Here is a 13760-nt window from a genome sequence, read left to right on the forward strand (position 1 = left end):
TCAGTAAAATTTATTTGAGACAGGGTCTCATGCAGCCTGACAGCCTGGCTTCAAACTTACTGTGTAGTTGAGGTTTGCCTTGATCCTCTCCGCCTTTCAAACGCTAATACACTCAGCTAAAATTCACTATCTTTACTCTGATTAATTTTAATACTTAATTTTTATTTCTGATAATGAAAGTTTCTCTGAGGTAAGAGTAAAGTGGTACTGTACTGACAACAACTCTAAGCCACTTTTTCTCCAGGGAGGGCGGTGCTCTACATGGGAACAGCAGAAGCCCAAGGGAGAGGAAGGAGGAACTCACCTGGAGGACTTGTGAAGGCTTCTCCCAGCTCCCTTCCAGTGCACTGTCAAATTTACTAGTTTTTTGTTTTCATTTTGGTTTTCTTTTAAATATATATATATTTCAGTTATAAAACATCTGGAAAACTTTCAAATGAGGTGCAACTGATGTTGCTATAGTCATCTTAATATTTTAAAAATTATGTGATTATGTAAATATACTCAAAATCAATGATAATAGTTTTCTTCCCCATTAACTGCACACATTATTTATACCACTAATTATAATTGTTCACATCATTCACTACTCTTTAAATCATGTCCCCCCCCCCCCCCCCGAAGCAGGGTTTCTCTGTATTAACAGCTGTAGCTGTCCCGGAATTAGCTAGCTCTTGCAGACCAGGCTGGCTTCGAATTCACAGAGATCTGCCTACTTCTGCCTTCCAATTGCTGGGATTAAAGGTGTGCGCCACCACCACCTAGCTAAAACAGACTTTTTAAAAGCATGATTTTTCTGGCTTAGGATAGAACTACTTCCTCAGCCAATCCTCAACTGTAGGGCAAAGTAAGCTATGTTGAGGTTTCAAATATTATATATAAAGTGCTTGAACACTTGAATAGACACTGGACTAAGCGAAATGCCAGTCCAGAGTCTGGATAACACTTTACACACTAGGATCTTATAATCATGTCTTAGTGTACTTTAAGGTGTTTCTCTTTCTTTCTTTTTGTTTTTCAAGATAGGGTTTCTCTGTGCACACTAGCTGTCCTGGAACTCGCTCTGCAGACCTGGCTGGCCTCAAATGCAGAGATTTGCCTGCCTCTGTCTCCTGAGTCCTGGGATAAAGGTGTGTACCACCACTACCCAGTTTGCTGTGTGCCTTCTTCATAAGTTGTACTTTTAAAAAATTGATTAATTAAAAATCCCCTATATTTTCTCATTTTACATACCAATCCCTTTTCTTTACAGTATTAAAAACTTTAGTATCTCTCCCCACCTCCCTCCTCATGCTGGAGACTGAACACATGGTAAGCACAACAGACTAATTTTCCCTTTTTAAATGGTGCTGGCAAGTTTTGACCTTTTTTTTTTTTTAAAGACTTATTTATTTATTATATACACAATGTCCAGCCTCCATGTGTCCCTCCAGGCCAGAAGAGGGAACCAGATCTCATTACAGATGGTTGTGAGCCACCATGTGGTTGCTGGGAATTGAACTCAGGACCTCTGGAAGAGCAGTCAGTGCTCTTAACCTCTGAGCCATCTCTCCAGCCCCCTGACCTATTTTTTTTTTGTACTCAGTTTTAATCTTTTCCAAGCATTCCATTAACTAACTAGCTTTGTACTATAGCACTCTATATATCTCACTTGTGTTTTAATAAATAAAGCTTGCCTGAAGATCAGAGAGTAAAACAGTCACACTGGTCAGTCATACAGACCAGGCAATGCTGACGCACACCTTTAACCCCAGCAGCCACACTAGTTAGCCATAAAGGCTGGGCAGTAGTGGTGCATGCCTTTAATCCAAGCACTAGAGAGGAATATAAAACGGGAAGAGACAGGTCTCAATTTCAGTCAGAGGATTCCTGCAGGCAGGATAGTCATGTTGGTCTAAGGTGGAGGTAAGAGCCAGTGGCTGGCTACTTTACTTTTTGGATCTTCAGGTTGAACCTCAATATCTATCTCTGGGTTTTTATTATTTGTGCTACAACTGGTACCCAATGTGGGCTTGAACCAATGATCCTGAGATTAAGAGTCTCATGCTCTACTGACCCCAGTGGCTGACAAAATACAGTGCCCAGTATTCTGGAGCCTATCTTTCTTGTCTTTTTTTTTTTTTTTGGACATTATACATTATATTCAAATATAAAGTATATCTAGGTCAGGAAACAAAGCCAAAAGCACCAGACTGCTTGACAGGATGTCATGTTTTTCACTTATACCTTTACATACACCTTGCTTGCTGTGATTCTGTATTTTTATGTACTTTATATTCATATACATATGGGTGGCTCAGACACACAGAGCTTGCTGTGATGCCTTTTTGCTTGTTTGGCTTTGGTTTTTAAAGACAGGGTTTCTCCATGTAACAGCCCTGGCTGTCCTGGAATTCACTTTGAAGACCAGGCTGTCCTTGAACTCAAGAGATCTGCCTGCTAGGATTAAAGGTGTATGCCACCACTGCCCAGCTGAAAAGGCCTGCTTTTTTTTTTTTTTAAATATTTTACAGTAAAAGCAGATTAAAAAAAGAAGGAAAACCCACAGACACCTCAAGCCTGCACTTGCTTACCAAAAACTGAGGCTCTGTCCTGAAGGCAGCTTTTATTTTCTCCTATTTCTTGTTGAGCCTTTTTACTTATTTCCTGCCGGGTAAGGTATTCTTCTAGTCTTTGCAAGCCTTCCTGGGAAGACAGATCAACAAAACATCCCAAAAATTCCCAGTATTCAACCCAGGGATACCCCAGTTCATGAGCTAGCTCCCTGTAAGAAATAAAACACAGTTAACCAGTTGAGAAAACAGAAAAACCAAAACAACTCAAAAAACAAAGTACACAGAAAATAGCACTTAATCTTTGAAGTGCCCAAACACTAATTTTAGGAATCTTATTTTTCCCTAAACTCGGGACATTTCCTAGTGCTCCCCTATTGGTAAGATCCTGCAGTGTCCTTCAAAGAGTTACTCTCTATATATCAAGTGACTCTTTCTCGTGGGAGCCCAGTGTATACTCACACCAACTTCACAACAAAAAAGTCACACATAAATTCTAATACATATCCTTGTTTTGGCAGAGTCTGTTGCAGGGTCAAACTGGCACATAGTATGAATAAAGGCTCTATCAGTTCCCAGTAAATCCTCTTGGGAACTATTACATTTTAGTATTCACAGTTAATATTTCTCTATCATCTATCTACACCACATAGCACACTTTGCTCAGCTTGTCTGTCATGTTTCTGTGAATACCTTCCCACTCTCTCAATGCCTCGTTCTGGGTCAGACTTTCTGATGTTGTGGAAGAAGCCTGCTTTCTTTCGAGGTGGAGTTTTCCAGAGCTTTCGAAAATCTTCTGCCTAGAAAAAAAAAGTGGCAAGACAGGCTTTGCTTTCTTTCTGTAGCTCACCCGAGACTCTGAACCAACACCACAGACTCAATGGCTTTCTACCACTTTACAGATTCTGCAGTCATTTCTACCATATAACCAGGAGCAAGCATGACCTCATGGGATCAGGGGAAGGTGGGGTTGACTGTGTGACTTCTCCTAGATAGATGTTGTTTACAACTCTCCAGGAAAAGTGATGCAAGGGAGAGGTGCCTTCTGTACTGGCCCATGTTGAGGGTCAGATCTGGCCTAGGATGGCTTAAGTGTGAGGCCTCATCCTAAAAACAACAGGTATTGTCTACTGTGGTAGCCCACGTGTGACTCAGTTTCCTTTTGTAGTTAATTCTGACTTATAAGCCATTGAGTTCCAGCTTGCCTGCTCTGCCTGCAAACTTGAGGGCTGCAAGAAAGTTCTGATTAAGTCCATAAGAAAGAGCATTTTTGCCCAGATGAAAGAACACATTATTATTAAGATTTGGGCTGGTGTATTGCACATCTAGTTAGAGTTAGTAGGTGCTTGCTGCTATCTGAATTCTTGTGACAAATAATGCACCTGCTTGCGCTTCTTCCCAAGGACAGTGCAGAGAGGAGTTAGCTGACTATACTGCTCTTTGTTCTGCCTTTAATCTGTATAAAGGTAAATTCTGAAATAAACTTGGGCTGGTTGGTATTCACCTTCAGTCCTCCTGATCTATCCTGTGTTTCTGTCTTTGTTTCTCACAATCTGCCATTTCCTTATTCTTGTGCCCCTTCCCAGGTACCCCCTGCTGATTCCTGCTGAAATGGCTCCAACAGTCTATCTGCCACCTCACTGGTACATATTCCATTTTCCCATACATATAAAAGAGAAGCTGACATCAATTTCTCATGAGTAATCCTTACTGGAATTTTATGTTTAATGTAGCTCATTTATGAGATTGGCACATCACCTACTATGCTAACAAGGCATATAATGAAGCTGTAATCCAACTATCTATCATCATTTTGAAAAGGTTTCCATTCTTGAAAATTATTTAGAATGTTTTATGACAAGATCTCACTATATATTATATGTATAACACAGGCTGGTTTTCAAATTGTGATACTCCTGCCTCAGCCTCCCATGAAGCTGGGATTAGCCTGTATCACCATGACCAGTTTATTTAGAGTTTTAAATAATAGTTTTTGAATGTCAGTGAGATATTTTCTGGAGAAAGTCGTCAATTGTAAATCTGGCATAAAAGCATGTATAATCTGCGACCCAGAAACTCCATCATTATAAACTTCCTGACCATCTCATGTCAGGTACTCAACTGGCTATGGCCTCAAAGAAAGACAGGTATATGACAGAAACTCAGGAACATGGAGAGGGGTAGGAAGTTCAGCTTGAAATTTGAATTTGCAACTGTGAAGTCACAATAGACTGTCAAGGGACAAATGGGGCTTGCCCAGGAAAACACTACTATGCTGGTAGGTCTGGGCTTCCAATACACCTTCCCTGGCTACATCAACAACAACAAAAACACTCTTAAATCCTCATTACCATTTTATCAGAGGTTGTCTCAGATAAGGATGACCTTAGATTTTCATGAGTTGGCTCCAAGACCAAAATAAAACAACGTGCTGGAGCACCAAATCTTAAATTGCAGATAGACAGAATAGCTCCTGAAACTTCCTTCTCTGATTACTCACCTTGGATGGACTCAGAGGCCCCACGAAAGCTCTCAGTGTCATCACAGGATCTCTGGGGCTACTTCTGTAGTGGTCAGCATTAGAGGTTTCAGCTTTCTGGTCTGAGGACCACAGCTCACCAATGACAGGAGAAGTGTCTTCTGCTCTCAGAAGTGGCACATAGTAGTGACCTGAGAAGGAAATGTCAGCCACAAACTTCTACTTATCTGGTTTTTATATGACTGAGGGTTTGGGGGAACAGCAAGGAAAACAATTCACAGAAGGAACCAGGTAATAATAGGTTTGAGTACCAAGACCAGTTTTTGCCAGCAACTACTTGGCCTCACTCAATTCTCTACCAAGACAGGTTTTTACTTTTTGTTTTTTCCCTTGAGCCTTATTTGCACAATAGAGATGATGATACACCATGCAAAGCTTTGAGATTACTGGTGAAGATGCATACTTTTGGTATTCAAGTTCTTATATCTCTACATGAGTATGTTTGTAAAAAGAACTATGAGCAAACAAATAGGTGAATAATATTCAGACTTATCTCATATCGTCTCTAGTCAATTTTCAATTTTCTGTTTTGTTCAAAGGTTTACTAATGCTATTTGTCAAAACTTCAAATCTCGAAGGCATCATGTAATTTTTTAAATATTATCCTATCTGTCACTATTCTAGACAACCCTACTTTGTGGTAAAACTTTGGGAGTCAAACTACCTTTTCTTTCTCCTACCGCAAAAAGACCTTTTCTTTATATTCATCTATAATATAAAATATACCATTGAATTCCTGTCATGATACACACTGAATACAAATGAAACAACAAAGTAAGGAGAGACAGGGCAAGCAACACCTAAGGAAGGGACAAGCAATAGACACATCTAACTAAGGAAGCTACGAGTCTGGAGTTAGGAGTCTGATTGGGACAAAGAAGGAGTTTAGTACACAGAGGTCATACTTCTTTCTTCCCTGACTCGGCTTCTTGTTCCAGAGGTGTGCTGGAATATCAGCCTGTCAGGGTGCTCACAATAACCTGGGAATTTTTTTAATTTCAAGTGCTTTTAATAGCTTTTATATCTTTATTTTTCTACTTAAAAGAATGTTAACATATAGCATACTAAAAACCACAGCATTAAAATACGTCTTTAACAATTCTTACTTGCCTAGCATACAAGAGCCCTCAGGTTTAATCCCAAACATTACCTAAAACTGGGATGACAGTTTATGCCTACAATCCCAGTTCTTGGGAGGCCAAGGGAAAAGGATCAGAAATCAAGGTCATCCTGAGTTTTGTGAATTTGAGACCAGGTTGGGCTACATGAGATTCTATCTCAAAAACCAAAGTGGAGACAGAGTTCAGCAGTTAAGAATTTACTGCTTTGGTTCCCAGTATCTAGATGAAGACTCACAACTGTCTTAACTCCAGCTGCACTGAATCCAACACCCCTTTCTACTCTCTGTGGGCACCAGGCAACTGGTGATGAACATACATACATGCACACAAAACACTCATGCAAAAGTAAAATAAAAACAGTTTTTTAAAAACAGGGAAATGGCTGGGCATGGTGACACAGGTCTTTAATCTCAGCACTCTGGAGGCTGATCTCTTTGAGTCTGAGGTCAGCCTGGTCTATATAATGAGTTCCAGGACAGCCAGGATTATATAGTGTGACCCTGTCTCAAAACAAACAAAATCAATGTATTTAACATTTCAATATTTTAACTTGTGACTGATACCATATACTTATAAGATTTTTTTAAATGACAGATTTCTATCTCCTCCCCATTTTGTGAATTTTGAAATAATGATTGTCTTTTGGAAAATACACAACAAAATTCATGTAGAAACTACCCACTCATAAAATATTTATTTTTTGAATATTCAAATATTTTAATATTTTGTGCCCCCCTCATGTGTGCATTGTGTGTACATGTGCGTGTGTGCACATGCTAAGGATGGAACCTAGGACTTTGTATACTAAAATGTTCCTGGAATGTACCCTATCACTGAAGGATATTAAAGCTTGCCTGTAGAGGGCTGTGAGTACACCAAAGGTAGCTGGAGGCCCAGAATTCAGTCCCCAGTACTTTGGAGAAAAACACAAACTGCATCAACAAAATTGGATTCATGCCTTTGGTGGTCTTGTGTCTGGCTTTTTTTATCCTATTCATTTCCTTAAGATGTTGTATATTCTTTCCCTCTATTTATCCAAGTGTGGGTGTCTTCTTTGTAAGTTACTCTTGCAGCATGCTCCTTGATCATTAAGTCTAGAATGTGAAAGCCACCACAGGACAACCACTGAAGCTCTTGTCTGAGCTCAGCAGAAAACAAGGAAGGTGTGCAAAATGTCACAAGACTGAGTAACAAAGAGAAACATAAATGCAGAAATACCATGTTTACCCCAGAAAAAAAGCTAGGCAACCAGATCTTAGCAGTGATCAAGTTATATGATCACAAACAAGAAAAGTCTTGCTACAAAGTGTAACTAATTTCATTTTAAGGTATTTCTGGAAGTTTAATTGTGTTCTGTAACAACTGTAGCCTCTAACAAATGCCAGATAGCCCAAGAGACATCTCTGCCACCTCTACCACAAAGGAAGAGATCAGACAGAATACAATTAAAAGTTCAGATAATCTTAGATTGGGAGTTAGTACCTGTTTCTACAAAATGTCACAGACACACAGGCTACACAGACTCTGACCTGAGAAAATACCCAGAGACATTGTGCCAAGCCATAACCATGGTTATATACACCTAAGAAGGAAAAAAAAGGGAAAAACAGAGGCTAGAGAGCTACATTTTTACTCAGTGATCAGAAACAATAAACTGGGTAAAGAGACAGAAGGAAAGGTACACCATCTTCTGAAAAACACAGCAGGATAGTCCCTCCTGAAACTAACATTCCCCTACAACGGAAACACACAGAGAAGAAGCACAGAGGCCGCAATAGGAGCTCCTAACTGAAAGAAAGGAAAGAAGTGTAGCAGGCTCCCAGAATTACCTAGCACCACCTGCCAAAATGAAAACAAAGACTAATTCATCCAAGTTTATAGTTCTGGGAAGGTCTCTAAATATACCAACCTTGCCTTTTGGTTTTTGTAGTTCTGTATCTGGCTAACTGTATTTGCTAACTGAAGAATGACAACCAAGGATATGTTTGGTTTTTTTTTTTTAATGTGTGCTTAAATTAAGCTAACTCTGAGAAAAGTTTGGGGCTATACTAGGATCCTGAACAATCAGTGACGTTGCTGTCCAGCTAATAAAGACTTTCTGTTGGCTTAAACCTGTGTCTGAGTAGTTTTCTCTGGTAGATACCCAACAACTATTAGGAGAGAGGGATGAAAGTGGAAGAGGGGAGAAGGGAGAGAGGAAGAGAGAGATGAAGAGAAAAAGATACAGAATAAATATGAATGAATATTGTACCTCCACAATCCAGCAGGATAATGGCCTGAAGGGGTCCCAGTTTTGAAAGGCTGAGCTAAGCTGGACAGCCTCAGCAGGGCAGAGGAGTGAGGCAGACCCCAAATACACTTCAGAAACCAACTAAAAACAAAAGCCAAATAACCAAACAAGGAGCTCTGGGCTTTAGCCCTCGCTAGTGAAAAGTGATCAGAGAAAACCTGCCCCAAGGATGGGGTGAGTCCTTGAACAGCAATCAAATAAAAAGAGAGCCTAAAATTAGAACAAGAATGTGCAGTATGAAATCAGGCAAGGAGGTAGAGTATTCAGGGGGAAAACAAAGGATAATTTCAAAAGGCTCTGAGGGGAGTTCACAGCATTTTTTTGGAACTTGGGAAAGCAGACAAACCTCTTCTGTACTGCCCCACGCTCACTCACACGTTCACTCACACGTTCACTCACACGTTCACTCACACTCTTATCCAGGGGCCTTTTGCAAAGGGCTTTCCATGCCAGGTACTGAGTTCACAACTCACCCATTAAATATTCTCTAATCCTTTCTTTCAGTTCTACAGATTTGTTTTTGCTTCTTTCACAAATTACCTATTTAAACAAAACAGACAAAATGAACATTCTAAATATAATGTAATATATGTAATGTACATATACATTACATATATACATTATGTAATGTAATATAATGTATATATGTAAATATAAATAAATATATACTAAATAGTACTATATTTCCTATCAAATAAAATCTTTGAAAACTTTAAAGCCAGTAAAATAGGATATCTTTAAACTTTTTATTATTTACTATATGAATATGTTGGGTATATGTATGAGGTAAGTGCAGATGCCCCAGAGGTCACAAAGGGTGTTGGTTCCTCTGGATTTAGAGTTGCAGGTAGCTATGAATCATTCAACCTGGGTGATGGAAATAGAGAAGTTCAGTCTTCTGCAAGAGCAGTAAGTGTTCTTAACCACTGAGCTATCTCTCCAGCCCTAGAATTATCTTAATGCTAAAAATTTCACAAAATTCATACACACACACAAAAAAAAACTTATGCTAGAGGGCTAGAGAGATGGCTCAGTGGTTAACTTGGGTTCAATTTACAGCACCAATGTGGCAGTTTACAACTCTAGTCTCAGGGGATCTGACACCCTCTCCTGGCCTCCACAGGCACAAGGCATGCATGTGGTATAGATATATATGCTGGCAAAACACCCACACTCATAAAAATAAATAAACAAACAACAAAAAAAAAAAAGAAAGAAAAGGACTCCTTCAATCCCAGAACTTGGGAGGCAGAGGCAGGCAGATCTCTGAGTTCAAGGCCAACCTGCTCTACAAATACAGAGTGAGTTCTAGGACTGGCCCCATAGCTACTGAGAAGAAAAAGAAAAAGGATCTCTGCATTCAGAAGTACAGCCTATTTTATTTGATCACTGTAAAAGCCCATTGGAGCCAGGCAAGAAAACAGACTCCAGCAATATGGTGAACTTCATTTATTTTTTTCTTCACACAACTGCAAGGAAAATAAAACTCAAAAGTATAATATCAAGCATAATAAAAGTATAATACCAAATATAAACACATGGACAAGCTGACAATTTCTCAGCTGGAGTTTTACAGTCTGAAAGAATCAACTTTCTGAACCCCTTGGTAATTACAACAATAATGTTAGAAAGAACTGAAAAGCAATTACTTTCAAATAAAAACAAAATAACAACAGAAACCCCATGAACTACCACCTTATGAAAGAACTAAAATTGTGGGCTCAGTTATAAAGCGTATTTGAGAATCTAGGTGCTGTTTCAATATTGTATAAGTTTTAGGCTGGTTATCAGAAATCATTTTATAAAAACACAGATAAAACTATATTTTTATGTAGTAAAATTTTATTTATTATTTTCATTCTCCCTTCTATTCCTTAATACCAAGCCCTTATGGATGTCAGGAAAGTTTTCTACCAACTGGGCTATGTGAGTGTTACTAAATGTAGTAATAGCTAAGAGGCCTGAGTCTACAGAAGATATTCCTACTACAAGTATCATGTAGGTTTTAATTTTGAAAGTAGTATATCTAGGTCAGTCAGCAGCATATAATGCCTGATTCTTAAATTAGCATTTCAGTTCTTATCAGAGTCAGGTCTGTCTTTATATCACAGACACAGGATGCAATGTAGCACATTTTGTTCGGTTTGCTAAGGAATGCAGAAAGGCTTCCTTCATTAGGAATGAATGCAACAGTATGTACGTGGGCTATACAATGAGTTGCTCTCAATTGCTCTCAGCTGCTCTCAGCATTATAATCACCATCACTGCTACCATGATAGCCACCATTCATTACTATCATGGTCACTACTACCATCACCTTCCTGACTATACAGATACACATTCACATTCTTTCACAGAGTACATCAGGCTCAGCAGCCAGCAGGCAAACACAACTTAGTTACTTGTGACTTCACTAGCTACTGTCACAGAATGCAAATTTATATATTTTAATTTATAATACAAGACAGTAATTGCAATTTAAAAGTTACTTACGTCTTCGGGTGTTTTACCATATTTATTCTTTGGATCTTTCACAATCAAAGGGTGTGAAGAGAGCACATTGACTACATCCACATTTCCAAATTTACAAGCAAAATGCAATGGTGTATCAAAGCCCTAGGAAAGGAATAGTAGAAGCACAATCACTTATTCAAATTATTAACATGGTTGCTCCACAGTGAAAATAGGTATTTATTTTAAAAAGTGGTTCTCACCCTTTATAATGCTGCAATCCTTTAATGCAATTCTTCATGTTGTAGTGACTCCAACCATAACATTATTTTTGTTGCTACTGCCTAACTGCACTTTTGCTACTGTTATGAATCATAATGTAAATATTTGTGTTTTCCAAAAGTTTTAGGTAACTCTTGTAAAAGGGTTGTCTGATCCTCAAAGAGGCTAAGACCCACTAGTTGAGAACCACTAATTTAAAACAAAATCACTAAGCTGGCCATCAAGCCTGACAACCTGACTTCATTCCCTAGGTGGAGAAAGAGAACTGTGTCCTGCCTGTGACATCCACATTCCAAAACCCTTCCCCTACCATTAAATAAAAAAATAAATACATAATAAAAAATGTATTTTGAGCCAGGGTCTCACCATGTAGCCCTAGCTACCTTAGAACTCCCTATTTAGTCCACACTGGCCTTCAAACTCAGATCCTACCTACCTCTGCCACCTGAGTGCTGGAATTAAAGGTATGAGCAACTGCTGAGCAGTGATGTCACACGCCTTTAATCCCAGCACTTGGGAGGCAGAGGCAGGCATATCTGTGAGGCCAGCCTGGTCTACAGAGCAAGTTTCAGGACAGGCTCCAAGGCTACAGACAGAAACCCTGTCTCAAACAAACAAACAAACAGCATAGCTGGCAATAAAAAAAAATTTTAACAAAAAATTAAAACGCCTCAGACCTATATGACAACACTTGACAAGTGAAGGCAGAAGGATCAGGCATTGAAATTCATTCTTTGCTACATAGTAAGTTTGCAGCCAGTCTGGATACATAAGACCCTGTCAAAAACAAACAAACAAAAAACCAAAAACTAAACAAAAGAAAAACAGTAACTTTCAAAAAAAACAAAACAAAATAAGAACAGCAAAAACTCCCATAAATGACCAGCTTGTGAAAGAAACTAAAATTGTGGGCCCAGTTGTAGAGAGCTTGATTAGCATATTTGAAACCTTAGGTTTTGTACCCAGCATTGTGTGTATGCGCACACAATAGTCATAGCTGTATTTTTCTGTAAAATTTTACTCCTTTCTTTCTTCTCATTTTGTAGACCAGGTTGGCCTCAAACTTACAATTAATTCTCCTGACTCATCCTCTCTAGTGCTTTCTTTTATTCTTTCCCACAGTTTCCTAAACTTCCAGATTTCTGAGTTCTTGGTTCTAACTTCTCATTGCATTCTCCTTCATATAAATAAATTCTGGTGTCTCAAACCCTTACTGAAAACCTACACAACTAAAAGCCATGCCTTTGAAAAGTTTTCAAAAAAATCTTTATTTTAAAATTTTGTTTACTTATTTAATGCATACACTGTGTGGGCAGGTGCTTAATGGAGCATAGTGGGCAACTTGTAGGAATTCTTTTCTTTTACCATACAGGTCTCAGGGGCTAAACTAAGGTTGTAGGTCTGTAGGCACAAGCTTCTTTCCCTGTTGAGCCATCTCACTAGTTTTTTTTAGTGATACTAGGGATCAAACAAAGCCTTACATATGCTAGTTAAGCACTCATAACAAACCTTTTAGTACTTTCTATGCTTTTTGGCATTCTTTCTAGTCAGCCTAGCTGACACCTTTCTTGAAGGAACCTAGGCATCTCCTAGAGTACTCCATCCACCTACATTCCGACTATAAGAATATAAACCTCTGAGGTTTTTTACTCTCTACCTATGAAATCTCTTCATGAGTGTTACTTTCATAACAAGTTTCTTGGTTTTTTTTTGTTATCTTAATTATTTTATGTGTGTGGGTGTTTTGCCTGCAAGCATATATGTGTACAACATGTGTTCCTGGTACTCAGGAAGTCAAAGGAGTCAGATCACCTGGAACTGGAGTTACAGGCATTTGTGAGCTGTCATGTAGATGCTGGGACTTGAACATAGGTCCTCTGGCAGAACAGCCAAGCTCTCAGTTGCTGAGCCATGTGTTGGTTTGTTTTAATATACCATGTCACATAGCACAAACTAGCCTTAAATTGTATAGCCAAGGATGACCTTAGTCTTCTACTCCTCTTGCTTTCATCTTCCACATGCAAATACCACCAGTTTGCTGCTGGTGACCTAACTAGGACTAGCTGACAATTAGGCACACATTCTACCTATTGAGTTACATCCCCATCTTCCTGCCCTTGTTTAAGTTTCCTATGAGATTGAAACATTCCACCCTACAGGAAAGCTCTTTAAAAGGAAGGAAAACAACTCAAAATAGCTTCAGGAAATCCCTGAAACTGACCAGATTCATTAGGCTCCTCCCTGTCAGAGTAAACAATAAAAGCTGAAAGTACCCCTCAGTCTGAAGGAAGCTGAGCACAAAGAAAATTATGAGACAGACCATGTGGTAGTTTGAATAGGAATGGCTCCCACAAGTGCAGAGATTTGAATACTTGGTCACCAGGGAGAGGGACTATTAGGAGGTGTGTGGCCATGCTGGAGGAGGTTTATCACTAGGAGTGAGATTTAGGGGTTTCAGAAGCCGCAGGCAGGCTGACTGACTCTCTCTCGTCCTGCTGCTTGTGGATGGAGAGGTAGAACTCTCA

General features: G+C 39.1%; 1 protein-coding gene across 3 annotated transcripts in view; it reads right to left on the reverse strand.

Annotated features, from left to right (window-relative positions):
- The window catches only part of Ankle2 (ankyrin repeat and LEM domain containing 2), a 30151-nt gene that overhangs the window by 4670 nt on the left and 11721 nt on the right, over positions 1–13760 (reverse strand). For all 3 annotated transcript variants that reach the window (XM_048447490.3, XM_085680204.2, XM_048447489.3), the window contains 5 exons: positions 10996–11118; positions 8976–9042; positions 5053–5222; positions 3246–3352; positions 2574–2764 (listed from right to left, as the gene is read on the reverse strand). In XM_048447490.3, coding sequence (XP_048303447.3) covers positions 2574–2764; positions 3246–3352; positions 5053–5222; positions 8976–9042; positions 10996–11118 — 658 coding nt within the window. The remainder of the gene's footprint in view (positions 1–2573; positions 2765–3245; positions 3353–5052; positions 5223–8975; positions 9043–10995; positions 11119–13760) is intronic.

Source organism: Myodes glareolus, chromosome 2 (assembly GCF_982192425.1).
Source record: "Myodes glareolus chromosome 2, mMyoGla1.1, whole genome shotgun sequence".
In the NCBI taxonomy this organism is placed as follows: Eukaryota; Metazoa; Chordata; class Mammalia; order Rodentia; family Cricetidae; genus Myodes; species Myodes glareolus.